The sequence below is a fragment of the Lithobates pipiens genome, unplaced genomic scaffold (genome assembly GCF_037356315.1).
Source record: "Lithobates pipiens isolate NorthernLeopardFrog02 unplaced genomic scaffold, aLitPip1_a1.2 Scaffold_25, whole genome shotgun sequence".
Taxonomy (NCBI): domain Eukaryota; kingdom Metazoa; phylum Chordata; class Amphibia; order Anura; family Ranidae; genus Lithobates; species Lithobates pipiens.
In genome coordinates this window covers 2,039,187-2,061,782 of record NW_027507787.1, presented here as the reverse complement: position 1 = coordinate 2,061,782, position 22,596 = coordinate 2,039,187, and the positions used below count along the sequence as shown (strand labels likewise).

Here is a 22,596-nt window from a genome sequence, read left to right as displayed (position 1 = left end):
GCTGCTGACAGCCTGTCCAGCTCTATGAAAGGCTGACAGTGGCTGTAACTGGAGGAGAATTGACCAAGTGGTTCTTATAAGTAGTGCCATGTGCATCCAGGGATGAATTCCCAGGGTGCATACTGCTTGTGTTCCAAGCATTCATCCCTGCACTAAATGTACGTACTGCTCGATGTACCATTCAGCCCCATCCAGCTACAGCAGCTATTCAGTCTCTCATAGAGTTTTACAGGCTGCATTGTGTGTCTGTACCTTCTTCCCACACCCAAACGCCAGAGCCTCATGCACCGGCACTTAACACCCAGTGTGAATGAGGCCTCATGGTGAGAGGGGACTAAAGTAATCCAAAAGGTCAAACTCTAATCCAGGGTTTCTCAACCAGGGTTCCATGAAACACTAGGGTTCCTCCACAGGTTGTTAGGGGTTTCTTAAGCAATGAGCAATTGCTGCCTTTCAGATGTCTTCCCAATAACCATCACACTAATGCATCATGAGATGTAGATATAGTAATTATCGTCTGTGATGAGAAAGTTACTTCAAGAGTTCCTCTGTTTTGAAAAGGAAGCCTTCTTAAAATAGAAGCCTTCTTAACCGACCACCGACTAGCCGACCAGCCGCTGCAGTATAAAGCGGCAGGTTGGCTCGGCTGGGCAAATCGTCATAGCTGTACGTCACCCCTTACGACATGACAGAGTGAGAACCAGGATCTGTGTGTGTAAGCACACAAATCCCGGTTCACTCAGGGGAGAGGAGAGAGATTGTGCGTTCATACTAAGTAGGATCACCGATCTCTCTCCTCTCCTAGTCATTCCCATCCTCACCACAGTTAGAACACACCTAGGAAACACAGTTGACCCCTTGATCGCCACTAGTGTTAACCCCTTCCATGCCAATGTCAATTATACAGTAATCAAGGGTTATTTTTAGCACAGATCATTGTATAAATGTCAATGGTCCCAAAATAGTGTCAAAAGTGTCCGATCTGACCACTGCAATATTGCAGTCCTGATAAAAATCACAGATCACCATTACTAGTAAGAAAAAAAAATGACATAAATCTATGCCCTATTTTGTAGATGCTATAACTTTTGCGCAAACCAATCAATTCGATTTTTTTTTTTTACCAAAAATATGTAGAAGAACACATGCGCTTTTGTTTGGGTACAATGTCACACGACCGTGCAATTGTTAGTTAAAGTGACACAGTGCCGAATCACAAAAAATGGCCTGGTCAGGAAGGGGGCAAATCCTTCTGGGGCTGAAGTGGTTAAAATCAAAGGTATTTACATGTCTCATTCCATCACATATCTAAAAGATAAGATTATTCTTTATTTCAGGAGAGTGGCCTGGAGCCGTGTAAATCATTGCTTTGCACCAGGTCCTTGGGTTGTGTGCAGGGGCGGACTGACAACTCATGGGACCCCCGGACAATAGGAGATTATGGGGCCCCAGACAATCCGAGTTTATGGGGCCACACAGTATACACACACACACACACACACAGTATACAATCACACAGTACACACATACATGTACACACAGTATACACAGACATGTTTCTATTGACTGAGAAGGTACTGGAGAGGTGGGGCAGCTATAATCTCAGGATTTTTAGACCAAAAGAATGTCGGTAAGGGACATTTCAGAGACAGATGTAAAAAAAAAACACATATTCTTACATACTGTCCCTGGTTTTACTGAGGCCGGCAACCCTGATGGGGCCCCCTAGTGGCTCTGGGGCCCTCGGGCAGTGCTCGAGTGGCCCAATGGTAGGTCCGCCCCTGGTTGTGTGATAGATTGAGACATGTGAATACCTTTTGTGTTAAGAAGGCTATACTATGAGAATCTAATGACCAGTCTTCAAGCCACCCAAACATCTTGCTTGGCATTGATGTGTGGAGGGCGATATAGGTCTATGTGACATCTCCTTTTTTCCCTGAGTTGGCTAGCCGAATGCTGGTTACCAATAAAAAAAAGTGAAAGATACAGTTAAATAGTTCTGCGATTATTTCAGTCTGTATGGATCACATGGAAAAATTAAAAAGTTCATTAAAATTGCTACAGCTTTCAAGATAATGCAGGAAAAAGCAATAATAGAGGGATAACAAGACGCAAATTGAAAACCGAGAGAATGTTACAGTAAATACATTATCACTAATAATATTTCTCCTCCCTCTGGTGTATTCCGGACATAGAGTCTCATCTCACTAACAATGCCCATTAAGTGTCAGTTTCTGCAAATGAACAGCTAAATGGGTGTAAATGGGTTTGAAAGTAAAGTAAAATATTATCTGAATCACTAAGAACGTGAAATCCTACAATATTTATAGGTTTGGCTGAATATGGAAACCAGTAGGGTTTCATTCACATGGTACATATTTTGCAGCCAGCTCACACGTGTCTTTCTCCCAATAAACATGACTTCATAGTTATGTGATGTGCCAGCCCAGTGGCCGCAGGCATCTCTAGAGAACACTGACAATATATTAATGTTGTGCATGTGCTATCATTTTGTGTTGTCTTTGTTTAGACGCTCATGTGCATTGCTACAGATCTCTAACTTAAACACTTAATGCATCATTAACCGCTTCTGTCCCAGGGCCATTTTTTTTTTTTTTGCACACAGGGTAAAATGCACATTTTAGGCCCAAAATATTGTATATTTTCATAAAGCAGAGATCCTGGAGAATAAAATGGTGGTAGTTACAATATTTTATATCATGTGACAGCGCGTAATAATCAAACTCATATTTGCATGTAAAAAATACTTATTATCCAATTTTTTGGTTAAAATAAAAGATAAGGTCACATCAAGGAAATACATGCCAAACAGGTCAAGACTTCAAATTTAAAAAAATGAAATATCGACAAACTTCAGTAGCCAGAATTTTCTATAAGCAACACTAAATGCCTTTACAAGTTATCAGTTTAGAGTTCACAGTGAATGATGGCCCTAGAACTATTACTCTTGCTCTAAAGTGAGCAGTGATACCCAATATCACACAAGCGCTGGCTTCATACCTAGGTGCATTTACATACAAGGGCGGGGGGCTTCAACATTTTTTTTTTTGTGTTTTTTCAAATTATTATATACTACTTTTTTTTTATTTATTTAATATCTAACTTCAGTGATATCACATAGGGGGCTGACAAGTTTCCTTTATGAATGGCAGGTTCGCTTTGACGAAACATCAAGGGTCTATTAGTCCCCTAATGTCTGCCCAGCACTCCACTGTGCTACTCATGTAGCTGCTTCCTCACCAGTGCTTCTGGAGAATGACAGTGCTGAATCCTAAGTTATAATACACATCACTTACTTGTTCATTCACCAAAGTGGGGATCAGCGAACAGATGTGGGTAAGCAGAGTCCGGGATATATGGTGAGGAAGTTGGTGTGGTGCGGGGTGTTAACGTTTGGTGGTAATGTAAAGTACTTCCACCAGAAACCCCAAAAGGGGTCGATTTACTATAGGAAAGTTGACTGTTCACTCTGCAAGGGAAGTTTCTCTTTGCAAGGGAATTTTCCCCAGAGCCTAATATATAAGGTAAAGCTCTGCCAACTTCCATCATCTAATCAGCAAGTAAAATGCATTTTTTTTTGTTTTTTTTTCCTTGCATGTGATTGGGTACTCTTTGTAAAGTAAAATTGTACCACATTTACTAAGCTCTGGGGCAAATTCCCTTGCAAAAGCAACTTCCCATGCAAAATGAACAGGCTATTTGTCTTTTGTAAACCGACCCCAATGTGTTTAATCAGTTCCCGCCCGCCATATAGCAGAATGAGAGCTGAAAAGTGGTTCTGTTATCCTGACTGAGCGGTCATATGACGTCCAGCAGGATAAGCCGATAACGCGCGCCCGTAGGGGCATGCAGCATAGCGATTGGCGGTGTGGTGTGTCAGACACACCGCATTTCCGATCTGGGCAAAGAGCCTATGACGTAGGCTCTTTACCACGTGGTCAGATGTGTCCAATCATCAATAGTGACATTTATCGGCTTTTCCTCTACTCCCATACTTCTCTAACTGCAGCAGAGAAAGATCAGTTCCCTTTATCTGTTAGACAGGGCTATGCTGTGAAGCAGAGTTGTGTAAAATTCAGGATTGGATGGACTTTTTTCCGATTGGTGGCACTTTGTAGGCAATTCCTATCGGACAAACATTCGGAAAAAGTCAGTTTGGATTTTTTTGTTGGAAAATTTGAGATCCTGCTCTCAAATTTTTTTCCGTTGGAATTTCCGAAGGAAAAAGTCAGATAGAACCCACCCTCCACATTTTTTAGACCCTCTGAGCTGCAATGCAGCACTTCCATCTTTCAAATTCTGATTGACAGCTGTGCCATAGGGATTCAGGTGAACATGCAGGGTCTTTGTGCACATAAATATGGAGCTGGTATGGAAAACCCTACACTCAGCATGTCAGTGCTTACACGGAAATCCCAGATGCATGATCCAATGGCCGAGCAGAACCCCTCAGCACATCTGTGCTTGCTCCAGACTAACAAAGATGGCTGCACCAAAGGAAAGGGGTGGAGCCAAAGCTGAGACTGAAGTTACTCTTTAACCACTTCAGTCCTGGGCACTTTCACCCTCTTCTTGCCCAGGCCAATTTTCAGCTATCAGTACTGTCGCACTTTGAAAGACAACTGTGCGGTCATGCGAAACTCTACCCAAATGAAATTTGTATCATTTTGTGAGACAGAAAGAGCTTTCTTTTGGTGGTATTAATTCACCACTGAGTTTCTTATTTTTACTAACCAAATGAAAAAACATTTTGAAAAAAATAAATAAAAACATTCTCAGTTTCTGTTATGAAATTTTTTCTTCTTCACTGATGTACACTGATGAGACCACACTGATAAGCACTGATGATGTGGCACTGATGGGTACTGATAAGCTGCATTCATTTGCACTGATGAGGCTACATTGATGGACACAGATAGGCGGCACTGATGAGCACTGATAATCAGAGCCCTGATTATCGGCTCTCCTTTCCTCTCAGTGACAACGCATCAGGAAAGGAATGTCGATAACCGGCAAGTTTGTACATGTGATTAGTTATGATTGGACACAGATGATCACATGGTAAAGGGTTGCTGTGATTGGCCCTTTACATTGATCTGTGATCAGTGGTATCCAAAGGACACAGCAGTCATAGAGCGTGCCTGATGCGCCCCCCCCCCCCCAGGGGCTGGACGGGAGGCATGTTCTTGGAGGACGGCCAGTATTCAGTAGTTTTAGCTAGAGATCTCCAATCCATTTTTTCTCCACTGGGGAGACTTCCCTTTACATGCTGCCCCAGAGGCACAACAGGAAGTGAAAGTAAATGTTGTCAAAAGTGAGAAGTCCTGTTATAGACAGTTGTCACGAAAACAACTGTCATTTGTTGTCCTTTAGTTTTCTCTGGCCATCAGGACAAACAGGGAGGGTGAATTGCCCTTATGAAAGCACAGACAAAAATAAAAAGATAACAGCTTTCAAACTTGATCAAAAACCAAATTTTTAGGGCTGTTACTGATTAAAAATGTTCCTGTTCGATTAATCGTTTTTTTTTTAATCGACTAATTTCGACGCACATATAGATCCAACTACTTTTAGCTGATCTCCTTGCATTGCAAATCTGCATTAGTCAGTGGTAAATGTGGTATACACTATATACAATCACCTGACACTAGTTTGTTTCTACAATCCATGACTTAACTTCACAGTTCACACAAATATGTTTTAAATTCAAACTGTAGCACTGACGTAAGTACATTTTTTTTTCAGAGTAGCGTGACAATCCCTCCACCACCGGTCTAACTAAGCACTCTCACCTTATGGCATGGACCCCTGTGCAAACAGGTGGTCATGCAAGCGGGTATCAAAAGGGTTAACACAGACTATAAACTTCTCTCACGTCTCCTTAGATCTCAGCAAGGATGCCAGGCCATGGGTAGAAATAAAAGATCTAAGTGTTCACCGCTTAAGTATAAGATTTAATTTTTGTGTTTAAACACAAACTACTCACATAAAGATGATAAAAACACAGCATGTAAAGCCGACAGTCGTGTTAGTTCTGTAGGGTAGCAGCGGGTGACGTCATGCGTAGCTCCTCCCCCGTACACGTTACATTCAATCAGAACATCAACGTCACTGGGCCTCCTCCCCCCTTCCCTTCGTTAGCAGATGGAGGCACTTGGGGAAGGGAGGAGGAGTCCGGTGACGTGACGTGACTGGATCTCCGACGGAACTCCTTGAAGACCCAGAAGCCGGCGAAGAGGTGAGTATTTTTTTTTTTTTTTTTTATGTATTTTTATTAGAGCTTAACACGATACAAGAAGCACATCAATTGACAGGTTGCATGAGATATGAATGCCGAGTATCTGGTAATACAAGTCTTAGGAAAAAATCCAAACCTTAGAGTAATTCAAGAGATAAGAAGAAAAGAGGGGGAAAAAGAAAAGAAAAGAGGAGAGGAGGAGGGGGGGGGGGGGAGGATGGATAGGGGGATTGTGTGCCATCCCAATCACAGAGTATTTTGATCGATCAAAAAAATTTTGATTAAAAAATGTACGATTAATTGAGGAATTAATCTTTAATTTCCATAGCCCTACAAATTTTCAATATATATATAATAAAACCTTGGATTGCCAGTATAAATTGTTCCTGAAACATGCTTGTAATCCAAAGCCCTTGTATCAAAGCGAATTTCCCCATAAGAAATAATGGAAACTCAGATGATTTGTTCCACAACCATTTTCTCATAAGTCCTTCAGTTTATAGTCCATATAAAAAGATTAGAGCAATGTGTAACCATAAAATGTCCATCCACAAATGGCAGCCTCCACAAGGGGATTAGAAGCAAAATCCAGCAGGAGCTACAGAGTATTAAAGAGAAGAGAGGCACCGCTAAGTGTAGTGTAGCAATATGGTTACATTTAATGAAGGTACAACATTTAGCAACTCACATGGTTGATGATTAAAAGAGGCACATCTAAGTATGCAGGTATATGGGTTAAAGCGGTCCACATAGACCCTCCTCCACACTGTTAGCCCACAAAATCCGATCTTTCAGAACGTGATGACGTAATTTCGTTACGATGGGACTACATTCAGGCTAGTAGCCAATAGCTTTGATGTAGGAATTTGATCTGAGCATGTGTGGCACTTGGTCCGATGAAAAAGCTCTACACATGATCGGATTATGTCCGTCCGGCCCAGTTGGTCAGGAAATATTCCCAACATGTTGGAAAATTGGGTCGGACGGAGATTCGGACGGAATCAGTCCGATGCATACCACACACAGTCGGGTTATCTGACGACACGGTCCGATAAGACTAATTCCGACAGATTCTCCGACCGTGTGTACAAGGGCTTAGTCTGCAATTGTGACTGGGAAGACTACCCAGCAGTAGAGCGATCTGAAAGTGAGGCTTGAAGCGCTCATGGAGCGTAGCATGGAAGGGATGACGTCGATGATGATGTGGAGGATGGTCTCTGTGGGCAGCTTTACCCCGAATGCCTGCATACTTGCATGTGCCTGTTTTAATCATCAACCATGTGAGTTGCTAAATGTTGTACCTTCATTAAATGTTACCATATTGCTACACTCAGGCCGCGTACACACGCGGGGACTGTTCGCTCAACTTTGACAGTTTCAGCGGACAGTCTGACGAACAAAGTTTTTCGGAAATTCCGAAAAACTGTCCGCTGAAACTTGGTTTGAGCGGACAGTCCGCCCGTGTGTAGGCTTGTTCGTCAAACTAAGTCTCGCGCATGCTCAGAAAGAATTTACACGCCGAAGGTTGCATTGCAGTGTATAGGACGTCGTTTTCTAGTCCCGTCGTATGTGCCGTTCACGTCATCGCGCACGGTTTCAGCGGACTGTTCGTCCGTCGTGTGTGGCCATGTCCGTCCATGCTAATTTTGAGCGGACTGTCCGCTGAAACTGTTTGACGAACAAAGTTGAGCGAACAGTCCCCGCGTGTGTACGCGGCCTTAGAGGCACCTCTGTTCTGTTTTAGACTCAGTTGTGACATGACGCTACTTGTATATCAAGACATCACTTGTAGATCAAGTTGAAAGGTATTTAATATTCATAAGGACAGCTTACGGACAAGTTAAATTAATAAGTAAATATAGAGATCCATTTCATATCTTTAGTATGTGGTAGAACAAGGTCTCTTTCCTTACCTTTCTAAGTTTTATAGAAAAGTGCCCTTGTATCTTGCACATAGTGGGGGTACAAAAACACCTTTTCAAATACAACTTACATGGGCCATCTGCTGGTCCATAGTTGATGAAGAAAACTCCAATGGCCATAAGCACACATGTCCTCCATGTCAGCTTGCGTAGTAGCTGGGATCGATGGACTCCCTTTTTCCTCATGGAACTAAAGGCCAAAGCCACTGATGTGCCAATGATGAAGACAAACCTAATGGAAATATTCATTTATACACATTTGTGAAATGAACTTGTCATATTTTATCTTATCAGGGCAGGTAAATTACCGGTTCTATGCTGAAATACAGTATCGCCTCCCTTTTGAAGGATCTTCCTGAGGTCATATTATACTTCTAATGAACAAATGCAAATATTTATTCAAATGCTGCTTATAAGCCTGTAGGTTTTTCATATCCTGTTTCTTCCCGCATAAAATACAATATTATCTACTGTACATATAATAGAAAGTATTAGACGCTTTCTTCAACATATGCATATGTAAAAACGATATATTTTTTGTTTCCATATTTCGATGTTCTTGTCATAATAGTATGTGAATACTATTACCCTGTTTCCCCAAAAATAAGACCTAGTGTGATTGTCGGTGATGTCTGCAATATAAGCCCTAACCCCCCAAATAAGCCCTACCGTTTCCCCAAAAATAAGTAGGGCTTATATTGCAGCCATCACTGACAATCACGCTAGGTCTTATTTTCGGGGAAACAGGGTAGTATTCAAATACTATTATGACAATAGTATCGGATACTATTATACCAAGAACATCAAATTCCCTGTAATATTCCCTGTAGTTAATTTGGCCGCTAACAGGGGGTTAAAACCGACTCGCTAGCGGCCGAATAGCTCAGCTAAAACTATGGTAAAGCGGTGCTAAAAATAGCGCCACTTCACCGCTGATGCCCAGGGCAGCTTAGTGTGAAAGGGGTCCTAAGACTTTAAGAAAAATAATACAGTACTTGAAATAAAAACCTCAATATTAGGTTGACATAATTATCAGCCATATTTTAGTAAATCCTTTCTAATTTATATGTTTCTGTTGCACTTGCTTCTGGGAATGCCTATGCTACCTAGTAATCAGGGTGTCTTCTACCATACCACAAATTACTCTCTCTCTCTATATTAAATCTATATACAGTATATATATATGTATATATATATATATATATGTATATATATATATATATATATATATATATATATATATATATATATATATATATATATATATATATATATATATATATATATATATATAGATAGATAGATAGAGAGAGAGAGAGAGAGAGAGAGAGAGCGAGAGAGAGAGAGAGAATCACACACATAGGTTGGACTTGTTGGACTTGTGTCTTTTTTCAACCTCACCTACTATGCAACTCTCTATGGTGCACACCGATTTTTGTGTTTATTGTCAGCAATAATAGATGCTTTGCATAGAACTAGGCACAACTAAAACACTTGTTGTGCCGGCTCCTGACGAGCATGCGCTATATGTTTTGAAAATTAATATTCCTAAAACCACAGTTGGGTTTTGGGGCTAATTATGCTAAATTATGGTTTAAGTACCATTCTAGCTGGATTGCACTGAGCTCTCCTTGGCCGCAGGTGTCGCTGTCACTGCTGGCAAGTATGAGAATGCAGTTTAGCTGGGCGTATTGAATGCCACTCTCTCTTGGAACCAGCCCAGTGGGAGTGTCGTCCTGCTGTGCATTCTGGGGGGTGGTATTTAATCACGTTCTTCGGGGTTTCCGGTACAGAAGAGCTTTCTGTTTGGTCCTGGTCCTCCTGACCAGCCCCCATGGCCCACCTGGCCTGGGGTGCTGATCCATGCAATCTTGAGTCTCGGGGCTGGATGGCCCGAGGCGAAGTAACTGCAGTGTCAGGCCTGAGCGTATATCGAGGCCTGAGGATTCAAAGGTGGTCTTGTCACTGGTGCCGTCTCATCTAAGGAGAGGCCCAGCAACTGGAGGAGCATCCAGGGGAGGACTTTTCTGGAGAAGGCCATGCAAAAAAAGGTTTCTCTGAAGGAGCCTGGAGGCTCAGTTGAAGGACACTTCATGGATCTACACTCATAAGGTATCACTGGACCGGCTGAGAGATACTGGTACCATATGATAGCTCTTTAAATTTGTCTATGTCCCTCAGTCTTCTGCCGCCGCCGCCACCGCTGCCGCTGTCGCCGTCTTCTTTTCTTCTCTTCTTGAGCTGTTGCCTCGTCGCTGTCTCCGGTCACAATGACAGGCACGCTGCGTGCGGCGACTTATATAGGGACATCGCCGGATGATGTCCCCGCCCATTATGATGTCACAGTCCCAGCATCCTCTGGGACTGTAACACCCCCCCATGTTGAGGGTGCGTGGCCTAGTACGGCTCAGGTGGGGGGCCCGTTCACTCGTCCCCACCCCTTTTCCTGACCGGCCAGGTAGCATGCTCGGATAAGGGTCTGATATGGACCTAGAGGGGGACCCCCATGCCGTTTTTTCAGCGTAGGGCTTCCCCTGTAACTCCATACCAGGTGACAGGGCCAGCAACGCCTCCTTCGCTGGTCCCGGCTACCTGGAGCTGCGTTCAAAATGAACAGACTTTCCTCCATGTGGGGGCAAGTCCGTTCATTTCAAAAGTACGGCGAATAGTTCGCCGCAAAAGTACCGTGTGTGGGCAGGTAGCTCGTTCGGAAAGTCCGACGGTTTGTCCGCCAGACTAAGTCCGCCGGATAGTCTGATACGTGTGTACACGGCATTAGATCTCTACAGCATAAAGTCTAATCATTCTGTAGTTGGACTAGGATGTCTAAACAGGATCTTTAAGGTAACACGTGAACTGTGCAGAGGACACAGGGCATCTCTGGAATGAGCAATTAGTATTTTTTGGCGATTGCATTTTGCAACAAATGTACCAAAATGCTTTCTAAGGTAAATTTAACAGACCGAAATTAAGCATGTTCATTGTTAGGGTTTAAATACACTTTAAACCATCAGCTTTCATTAAAATAATCCCTGGTCACCCTGCTACTAATGTCTTTTTTTCAGCCACTTCCTGTTATAAAGTATCAAAGTTCTGTCACTGTCACCCAGTCGTGCTCTTGAATTATCACCCTATCACAGGGGGGCAATTGTAGACTACAAGTGGCCATTTCAACACACAACATAGGTGTGGTCTGCTGTTTTTACCATTGAAGCGGTAGTAAACCCGCTGAAGTTTTTTTTGTTTTTTTTGACCTGCAAAGGAAAATACATAATGACCTAGTATGCACCGCATACTAGTTCATTATGAAATACTTACCTTAGAACGAGGCCCCGACATCTGGCCCGATCCACGCCGAGGGAGCTGACATGTTCCCTCGGTGTGTCTTCTGGTTATCGCGGCCCCGGCGCTGTGAGTGGCCAGAGCCACGATATTGTCACTCCCGCGCATGCATGCAGGAGATTTCTTTCCGGCAGGGTCTGGCGTCTGCTGGACTTTCAGCCGAGAATCCCCAGTGCGCATGTGCCGCTGCAGTCAGCGGCACATTGCGTGGGGAATATCTCCTAAACCGTACAGGTTTAGGAGATATTTTTTTTTACCTACAGGTAAGCCTTATTATAGGCTTTCCTGTAGGTAAAAGTTCTAAAAAGGACTATACAACCCCTTTAAAAAACCCACTCTGAGAAATGCCCTACAGCCATGCCTGGGGTATAGGTATACAGGAGGTAACTGTAAAGAGGCCACGGGAGGTCAGTAACTATGAAATTCAACAGAGGATGGTAGAAAGGTGAAAATACATTTTTCACCTTTTTTTTTCTTTTTATGATACACAATGGTGTATCATAAACATCTACTTACATACAAAACTTTCAAAGGTCTGTATGACCATGTTAGTACTCCACGTCTAGTATCTTCTTGAAACGAGGAATTGATGAGCCCTTCTAACCTTTTTTCTGTCAGAACAAACTCTGACGGTTTTTCCAACGGAGTTCCGCTGAAATGGACTTGCCTACACACGATCACACCAAAGACCGATTGTTCAGAACGCGGTGACGTAAAACACGTACAACGGGACTAAAAAAGGAAGTTCAATAGCCAGTAGCCAATAGCTGCCCTTGTGTAATTTTTGGTCTGTCGGAACAGCATACAGACGAACGGTTTTCCTGATAGAAATTGATTCCATCGGACAGATTTGAAACATGTTCTATTTCTAGGTCTGTCGGAATTTTTGAAGAAAAAAGTCAGATGAAGCCCCACACACAATCGTAATATCCGACGGAACGATTCCGTCTGACCTTTTCTGCAGGAAAGTCCGGTCGTGTGTACGCAGAATTACAGTTCTTGTCCCTCCATCCAGCCTGTGACGGGATAGTGAATTGATTCTGTTGGAAAGATTTAAAACATGTTCTATTTCTAGGTCCGTCAGAATTTTCAAAAAAAAATAAAAATCCGCTGAAGCCCACACATGATCAGATTGTCCGATAATATTATTCCGTTTGACTTTTTCTGCCGGAAAGTCCGACCATGTGTACACGGCATAATAGAATGTTTAACTTGCCATATTCCCTGTAGTTTTTTTTCCCCTGCTAATGCCACATTACACTACCTTATGGATTACGGTACATCACAAAGACAGAGAGAAGCAGAAAAGAAATGCCTGCATCATGTAGGACAGATCCATATCATATACATATCTGTACTAAGTACATGGCATGCTAGATGATGCCTCTAAATTACATAGATGTAAGCAACTTTCTAAACTGGCAGCCCTGTCCCTATAATGTGTGTCTGGATGTTAATGGATTGTAAAGTGGGTAATAATTTTCCTACCGACCCGTTCAATCAACGGCAATCACATTATTGACTTAATGCTGTTTATTGTATAACCGCAATCACGCAGAAAGGGCTCATCTCTTGTGTCATATTTGCTAGTGGTCATTAAGGGGAAAGATGAAAGCTCTGCATTTTTGGCATTCCTCTGATCTAGGCCTCTAGCCCCCCTCCACCATCCAATGGGCTGGCAGGCTTCCCATCTCCATTATAGAGCAGAGTCCTGGACTCTCGAGGGGGTTGGGCAATGTCCATTGACTGAGAAAGGGCTCATTTGCAGTGCACAACCACAGACTGACTTCTGCTCTGGAAGCTGATTTCCCTCAGTGGCCATACATATCTACAAGTAATAGAAGTTACAACATCTACGAAGCAATTATGGAACCCACCATGTACAGGTAGGAATTCATTCGACTAGGTCTAAGTAGAAAAGCTAGACTAGAAACATATGAGATGATAAAACTGGTATTTCATTTCCATAAAAGACCTCAAACATATCTGGGTCAATTATAACACGCCGCACATACCGGTCATCCTCTTCTATAACTTAAAGTGGATGTAAACCCTCACATATACCCAGTGAAGTGAACAGCCTCAGATGAGGTTAAACAAATTTTCCTACATAAGTTTTACATGCCTATCTTCTGTTTTCATCTTTCTATATTCATTAGAATTATTATATCGTGTCAGCATTTGTACTTCCTTATTCTGCAGTAGGTGGGGAGTCTGGGCTTACACTGGGAGACAGCTGATTGGAGGAAAAGCACCCCCCCCCCCTCCCCTCCACATAGGTAGAAGAACGAAGATACTTTCAGAGCTGTGCTGCAACAAGACAAGCTCCCTGCTAATCTATTTATAGTAACCTCCCCGCCACAAATCTCAAGCTGCTTTTATCTCCAGTGTCAGAGAAGTGAGAAAAATTGGAGATATGGGACTTTAAAGGTACAAAATATTGGAAAATTACTCCAGTCTACTATATAAAAAACACAAATGATTTATTTAAGAAATTCATAAAAAGTAAAGACTACGGTGTTGTTCATTGTCATAGGTATACACACACAGCCTGTCATTGACAAAGAAATACTGTAATCAAATACAGCTTATTGGAGGAAAAGCACCCCCCCCCCCCCTCCACATAGGTAGAAGAACAAAGATACTTTCAGAGCTGTGCTGCAACAAGACAAGCTCCCTGCTAATCTATTGATAATAACCTCCCCGCCACAAATCTCAAGCTGCTTTTATCTCCAGTGTCAGAGAAGTGAGAAAAATTGGAGATATGGGACTTTAAAGGTACAAAATATTGGAAAATTACTCCAGTCTACTATATAAAAAACACAAATGATTTATTTAAGAAATTCATAAAAAGTAAAGACTACGGTGTTGTTCATTGTCATAGGTATACACACACAGCCTGTCATTGACAAAGAAATACTGTAATCAAATACAGCTTATTGGAGGAAAAGCACCCCCCCCCCCCCCCCTCCACATAGGTAGAAGAACAAAGATACTTTCAGAGCTGTGCTGCAACAAGACAAGCTCCCTGCTAATCTATTTATAGTAACCTCCCCAACACAAATCTCAAGCTGCTTTAATCTCCAGTGTCGGAGAAGTGAGAAAAATTGGAGATATGGGACTTTAAAGGTACAAAATATTGGAAAATTACTCCAGTCTACTATATAAAAAACACATAAATGATTTATTTAAGAAATTCATAAAAAGTAAAGACTACAGTGTTGTTCATTGTCATAGGTATACACACACAGCCTGTCATTGACAAAGAAATACTATAATCAAATACAGCTTATTGGAGGAAAAGCACCCCCCCCCCCCCCTCCACATAGGTAGAAGAACAAAGATACTTTCAGAGCTGTGCTGCAACAAGACAAGCTCTCTGCTAATCTATTTATAGTAACCTCCCCGACACAAATCTCAAGCTGCTTTTATCTCCAGTGTCAGAGAAGTGAGAAAAATTGGAGATATGGGACTTTAAAGGTACAAAATATTGGAAAATTACTCCAGTCTACTATATAAAAAAAAACAAATGATTTATTTAAGAAATTCATAAAAAGTAAAGACTACGATGTTGTTCATTGTCATAGGTATACACACACAGCCTGTCATTGACAAAGAAATACTGTAATCAAATACAGCTGATTGGAGGAAAGGCACCCCCCTCCCCTCCACATAGGTAGAAGAACAAAGATACTTTCAGAGCTGTGCTGCAACAAGACAAGCTCCCTGCTAATCTATTGATAATAACCTCCCCAACACAAATCTCAAGCTGCTTTTATCTCCAGTGTCGGAGAAGTGAGAAAAATTGGAGATATGGGACTTTAAAGGTACAAAATATTGGAAAATTACTCCAGTCTACTATATAAAAAACACAAATGATTTATTTAAGAAATTCATAAAAAGTAAAGACTACGGTGTTGTTCATTGTCATAGGTATACACACACAGCCTGTCATTGACAAAGAAATACTGTAATCAAATACAGCTGATTGGAGGAAAGGCACCCCCCCTCCCCTCCACATAGGTAGAAGAACGAAGATACTTTCAGAGCTGTGCTGCAACAAGACAAGCTCTCTGCTAATCTATTTATAGTAACCTCCCCGGCACAAATCTCAAGCTGCTTTTATCTCCAGTGTCGGATGAAGTACTTTTCAGAGCTGAAAGGTCCTGTGCAAATTCTAGACTTTAAATGGCTATAGAGGACAGATAGCTACAGATAAACAGGTACAACATTTGAAGGAGGATTTTTTTCATCTTTTTGTATAGCCTGATGCTAGTCATTTCACTGGGTAAATGTAAGGGTTTATAACCACTTTTACTCCAGTAGACAAAAGACTGATCGTGCTGTCTGCCAGGACTGGTTGTATGAAAATACAAAACCTTTGCCAGTAAAAATACACTATATTACCGAAAGTATTGGGACACGTGCCTTTACATTCACGTGAACCTTAATGGCATCCCAATCTTAGTCCTTAGGGTTCAATATTGAGTTGGCCCACCCTTTGCAGCTATAACAGCTTCAACTCTTCTAGGAAGACTGTCCATGAGGTTTAGAAGTGTGTCTATGGGAATGTTTGACCATTCTTCCAAAAGTGCATTTGTGAGGTCAGGCGCTGATGTTGGACAAGAAGGCCTGGCTTACAGTCTATGCTCCAGTTCATCCCAAAAGTGTTCTATTGGGTTGAGATCAGGACTCTGTGCAGGCCAGTCAAGTTCCTCCATCCCAAACTCACTCATCCATGTCTTTATGGACCTTGCTTTGTGCACTGATCCAAATCATTGGAGGGGGGATTATGGTGTGGGTTTTTTTTTTCAAGGTTTGGTTTTGGCCCCTTAGTTCCAGTGAAGGGAACTCTTAAGGCATCAAAATACCAAGACATTTTGGACAATTTCATGCTCCTAACTTTGTGGGAACAGTTTGGGGATGGTCCCTTCCTGTTCCAACATGACTGCGCACCACTGCACAAAGCAAGGTCCATAAAGACATGGATGAGCAAGTTTAGAGTGGAGGAACTTGACTAGCCTGCACAGAGTCCTGACCTCAACCTGATAGAACACCTTTGGGATGAATTAGAGCAGAGACTGCGAGCCAGGCCTTCTCATCCACACCAGTGCCTGACCTCACAAATGCGCTTCTGGAAGATATAGTCAAACATTCCCATAGACACACTCCTGAACCTTGTGGACAGCCTTCCCAGAAGAGTTGAAGCGGTTATAGCTGAAAAGAGTGGGCCGTAGGGTTCAATATTGAACCCTATGGACTAAGACTGGGTTCCTATTAACGTTCATGTGCGTGTAAAGGCAGGCGTCCCAATCCTCTTGGTAATAGAGTGTATGTGTTTCAATAGCGTATTTAGTTGTTCATTTTTTAATTAAGCTTTAATAAGCCAGCAAACTATAACTACTCCCTTATCTGAAGATGGAACACGTCCCCTAGAAAAAAATGAAAATGATGATGACAGAAAGCAATAATATCCTTTTCCACACAGTCAGTGCATAATTATGGTTATGTGATATGTTCTTTGGGAATAACCATTTTTTATAGACAAGAACAGCATAGAATCAGTCTTTCTTTACAGTAAAACATCCACTTAGAAATATTTGATTACATAAACAAGCTGCTTACCATGGCATCACCAAATCTGCTATTGTCAGACCTGAAAAAAAAAATAAATGTCAGATTGGCTTTCAGAAAACATTATACAACATTAGGGCCGTCTTTAAGGCAGGGTGCAAAAGGGGCAGCTGCCCTGGGCCCTGTCATTGTTGTGGGGCCCAAAGTAGCTGTCTCATACTTACCAATTACCTCGGTTTAAATTCCCTCCCCCCTTGAAGTTTTAGTCCTGTGTCCCAATATCTCAGTGTGAAGTGCTGCTACTAATGCTGCCCAGCGGTGACCTATTGTTGTGTACAATGACTCACCTGCAGACCCCGTGTTTACGTGTAAATAACCGGCATTCATATGTATGGCTGCTGGACCTATACACTGTCACGTAGAAGAAGGTCACATGCTCCCTCATACCTGGAACAACTGCATATTTTTACCAGTTGATGTAGGAGAAGACGTGGTAGCGGAGGACTGTCAGGGTGTGGCTTCTACCACAAGTATTTTCCATGTAGTCATCCAAACTGTACTACCTGACATTCAGATACTCATTAAGGACAGGACCTACAAATCTGTATGAGAATTATGTTCTTGAAAAATTTGCAACAGTAGGTACTTCCAAAACAAGTTTGTCATATTAATTAAAAATGATCTACTGAAAGCAGCTGGTTCTTTCTCTAAATAGTAATATTTCAAAGGAGCCGTTACAAAGTGATTCATTGAGGAGAGCAATAGAATATTTACGGTTATCCAGCCTCGGGGACTAGAATTAAGAAAACCATCAAGAGCTATTGTATTCATGAAATGATGTGCAGAAATAAAAACTGAGAATGATATACTGTATACTTTTCTAAAAAAACTTTGCTCACTGACTTCACCAGCTTGTTAGAGAAATGCAAGGGTTAAACAAATAAATTTTAGATCAAGAAAATAATGGCCCTCAGTGCAGCAAGAAAATACATTTAGCAATCTCAAGCTTATTTTAAGATCAATATGGTCCTGCTGATTTGTCGAAGTGGCTTTTATGAAGTTAAGACACAGAGTTCATTGTTAAATACCCCTACCTACTAAGTTGACGGTGGTCCATATTAATTCCTTTTCTTTTATGGATCAATAAGGAGATTACTGATTTGCTTAAAAGGTTCTTAGTTGTGGGGGGGCTGTGGTGCTTTTTTTTATGGGACATCTTGCTTACCGTTCCAAGGAGCGTGCTGGAAGAACCAATATCCGCCTCCTCCATAGTTGCAAAACACCATTACAGTCAGAGAGAAGCTGGACAGGAATGAAACAATATTAAAGCAACTATTCAGACCAAGCATTGAATCAGTATAAATCTATTATTTATTAGTTAAATATAAGAAGCCTCAACACCCGAGTTATGTATGATGGAATTAGAGGATGGGCAGAAAACAATTCTCCTTATGTAACCATGGAGGGGTTGGGGAAGGAGATGAGTGCTGCTGACAAGGAAATAATGGTGGGACAGGTTTTCTAAGATGTCTAGTCAATGTTCCTCCTCCGTACTGTGGCCAGCGAAGACAGAGGATGGGTGCCCCCCACAGACATGAGATCATACATCCTTATATAAAAGTTCAGCTCTCCTGTTTTCCGACACCTGTGCCGAAGCTTGGGCTATGCTTGCAGTGTGAGTTGTAGATCCCTGACTCTTCCTTGAATCAGCTAGCTCTGAAGGAGTGAAATCATACGTGTGCAATGCTTAATAGTAGACCTTTCATCCAGAAAGGAAATCGAATGCAGCGTACACACGACCGGACTTTTCGAGGGACTAGGTCCGACTTTCGGCGGAGTTCCGACTGACTTTCCGAATGAACGGACTTGGCCACACACAATCACACCAAAGTCAGACGGATTCTAACGCGATGACGTATGACTGGACTAGGATAAGGAAGTTCATAGCCAGTAGCCAATAGCTGCCCTAGCGTCGTTTTTTGTCCGTCGGACTAGCATACACACGAACGGATTTCTAGGTCTGGCGGAGATCCGGTGGAAAAATTTAAAACATGTTCTATTTCTAAAGTCCACCGGATTTTTGGCAAGCAAAGGTCCGATGGAGCTCACACAAGATCGAATTGTCCGACGGACTCGTTCCGTCGGACCTTTGCTGTCAAAAAGTCCGATCGTGTGTACGCAGCATGTACGAAGTCCATGAGTGCTAGAATATAGACCATGTTACAGGAAATCCCCCGTTAGTCAATCTTCACTGGAACAGGGGGCAATATTTTCCTTCTTCAATTGTTCTGATGACAACTGTAAAATTATGGACAACCAGCTGCTCCAGCTCCCTTTCCAAGCACTGCGCAACAGTGAGTGCTGAAGGGGCAGAGCTTAGAGCCGGTGACTGACAGTTACTGGTCTCCACTAAGAAAACCGAGGTGTTCCTGCTAGTCCCTCTGCTTTCCTATTAAAAACTGACCACACTAGGCATGAGAACACACCACCGTCAGTTCTCTAGCTATGCTGGGTACTCAGCCTGTTCTCCTCCAATGATCAGACTTGTCCTGACACTCCCTCCCCCTGCAAAGCCTTTCACTGTGAAGATCGGTGTGCTGTTGCTTCTCCAGCTCCTTTGCAGCTGAGAACCGAGAATATATATATACACAAATGCTTTGCCTTTCATTTCTATTTTAAACTCAATGGGCTGTTTTACGGTGATCTTTATTTTTTTAATGGTGATCGCTTACAATGATTTTAAAGTGTTTTTTTTTTTTTTTTATTAAAATAATATGTTATACTTACCTGCCCTGTGTAGTGGTTTTGCACAGAGCAACTCCGATCCTTCTCTTCTTGGATCCCTGGCTGGAGCTCCTGGCCCCTCCCTCCTGTTGAGTGCCCCCACAGCAAGCAGCTTGCTATGGGGGAACCTGAGCCAAGCTGCAGCTCTGTGTATCCATTCAGACACAGACCTGCAGTTCAGCCCTGCCCCCTCTCTCTCCTGATTGGGTAATCGAGTTTGATTGACAGCAGTGGGAGCCAATGGTGCCGCTGCTCTGTCTCAGCTGATCAGGAGGGAGAGTACCGGAACGGTCGAGGCACTCGTGGACATTTCTGGATTGAGATGGGGCTCAGATAAGTATTGGAGGGGCTGAGGGGGGCTTCTGCACACAGAAGGCTTTTTATCTTAATGCAAAGAATGCATTAAGATAAAAAACCTTCTGAATGAATGAATGAATGAAATACTTGTATAGCGCACAATGCGAACTGAATCGCCTCTAGGCGCCTTCTGCCTTTACAACCACTTTAAATATTATCAAACTTTAGAGGATTCCTGAAAAGCCTTCACAGCTGATACTGGAGGAATGCAGAATAGGAAAAATTTGGAAATTGAACAACATAAATTTAATGAAATGAAGATGTGTCAATTAACCTCTTCACGCCTACACTATAGCCAAAAGACGGCTACAGTGCGGGCTTCCAGTTCTGGGAGAGCATCCCCGTCCCCCCCAGAACCCCACCTCCTCCATACCTCTTGAGGCGTGCATCTAGTGGACACAGCGGACACAGCTGATCACGGATAGTGGTAAAGGGCCAATCACAATGGCCCTTTACCATGTGATCAGCTGTGTTTAATCACAGCTGATCACATGTAAACATCATCAGTGCCCATTAGTGCAGTTTATCAGTGCCCATCAGTGCTGCCTATCAGTGCTCATCAGTGCCAACTATCAGTGCCACCTAATTAGTACCTCTTCATCAGTGAACCCTTATCAGTGCCCGTCATGGCCCAATAGTGCAGCTTATCAGTGCCCATCAGTGCCTCCTTGTCAGTGCCACCTCATCAGCACAGCCTCTTCCATGCCAATCAGTGCAGCCTCATTAGTGCACATCAGGGTAGCCTTATTAACACACATCAGTGAAGAAGAAAAATTACTTACTTGCAAAATGTTATAACAGAAACTAAGAAAAACATTAATTTTTCTAACTATTTGGTCTCTCTTTAGCAAAAAAATAAAAAGGGGGTTAAAGTGACCAGTACTAAAGTGGTTAATAAAGAACAAATGGAAAACATGTCTGTTTACGTCTATTTGCATTATATACTGTGTTTATAAGTCACAATTTCATTCTGTATGCAACTATGTGCAATAAACCCTGCTTTTACTCATCATGATGTAATTCTGTACTCACTGAAATGTATAATTTAATGTATCTTATTTTAATGTTTTTAGAGAATAACGTTTCTTAGTGGAAGACTGAATATAGTTAAATTCTTACTATGTTATTAAGTGTTACAACATAGGAAATGTGTTGAACTGTCATTTCTCTAAAACAGAAATCTTAGATTGCAATTCATTCTCCTTCTCGCTCACCCACCTTGGAGGCATTACCACTGGTAAAAGCAGACACCTTTTGTTAGATAAATGTATATAGCCTGCCAATTGCACACATTATTGTTACTTTTCCTACTAAAAACAAAACATACATAAATATTGATCACAATCCCCCAATTTTAAGAGACAATTTTAAGAGTCACCCATTGAAATTGACGCAGGCTTTTATGGAGCTGGAATTCGTAAAGAACACTTGTTTATTTGTATCAGGAGCGCACATGTGTAAATGGCATTTTTTCTGTATTTTGTATTGGGAGGTATAGCACAGGAGGGTTCATAATATTTGAAACCCTTTGTGAAAAAAAATATTAAATTATTTTTTACCTGGGTGGTCGCATTAAATATTTGCCTTTTCTGCTGCTCCATTTACGGGTGCTCATCCCTTACATCTGCCTATAAACCAACACTTCCAGGAGTGTTGATCTCTTGGGTCCCCCGCAACTCCCAGTGATTCCTTCCTTTGATCTCATATCATTATTGTTTCCTACAGAGACATGAGGTCAGAAGGAGAAACCAGTGAGAGCTGCGGGGCCCAAGAGATCAACGCTCTCCGAAGTATCGGTTTTCCCGATAGATTTTGGTGGGTTCAGCTGTGTTCAGTGTTGAAGACACTTGGTAACATCAGAATGTACTGCCTTCTTTACCAGGTATGGGAGGTCACTTTAAGTGAACCTCTCTCGCTATGGTATTTAGTTTACCAGAAGTAAATTGACATAAGCAAAGGAAACCACTGTGCCTGAACTTTTTTTTGTTTAACCACTTTCAGACCGGACCAATTTGCTGGTCAAAGACCAGACCACTTTTTGCGATTCGGCACTGCGTCCCTTTAACTGACAATTGCGCGGTCGTGCGACGTGGCTCCCAAACAAAATTAACGTCCTTTTTTTCCCACAAATAGAGCTTTCTTTTGGTGGTATTTGATCACCCCTGCGGTTTTTATTTTTTGCGCTATAAACAAAAATAGAGCGATCATTTTGAAAAAAACGCATTATTTTTTACTTTTTGTAATAATAAATATCCCCCAAAAATATATAAAAAAACATTTTTTTCCCTCAGTTTAGGCCGATACGTATTCTTCTACATATTTTTGGTAAAAAAAATCGCAATAAGCGATTATTGATTG

At 42.0% G+C, this 22,596-nt stretch overlaps 1 protein-coding gene across 1 annotated transcript in view; it reads right to left on the bottom strand.

Annotated features, from left to right (window-relative positions):
* The window catches only part of LOC143930034 (heparan-alpha-glucosaminide N-acetyltransferase-like), a 519,140-nt gene that overhangs the window by 309,061 nt on the left and 187,483 nt on the right, over positions 1 to 22,596 (bottom strand). The window contains exons 5-7 of the mRNA XM_077453933.1: positions 18,323 to 18,399; positions 17,149 to 17,179; positions 8,253 to 8,413 (exon numbers count right to left, since the gene is read on the bottom strand). Of these exons, the coding sequence (XP_077310059.1) occupies positions 8,253 to 8,413; positions 17,149 to 17,179; positions 18,323 to 18,399 (269 nt within the window). The remainder of the gene's footprint in view (positions 1 to 8,252; positions 8,414 to 17,148; positions 17,180 to 18,322; positions 18,400 to 22,596) is intronic.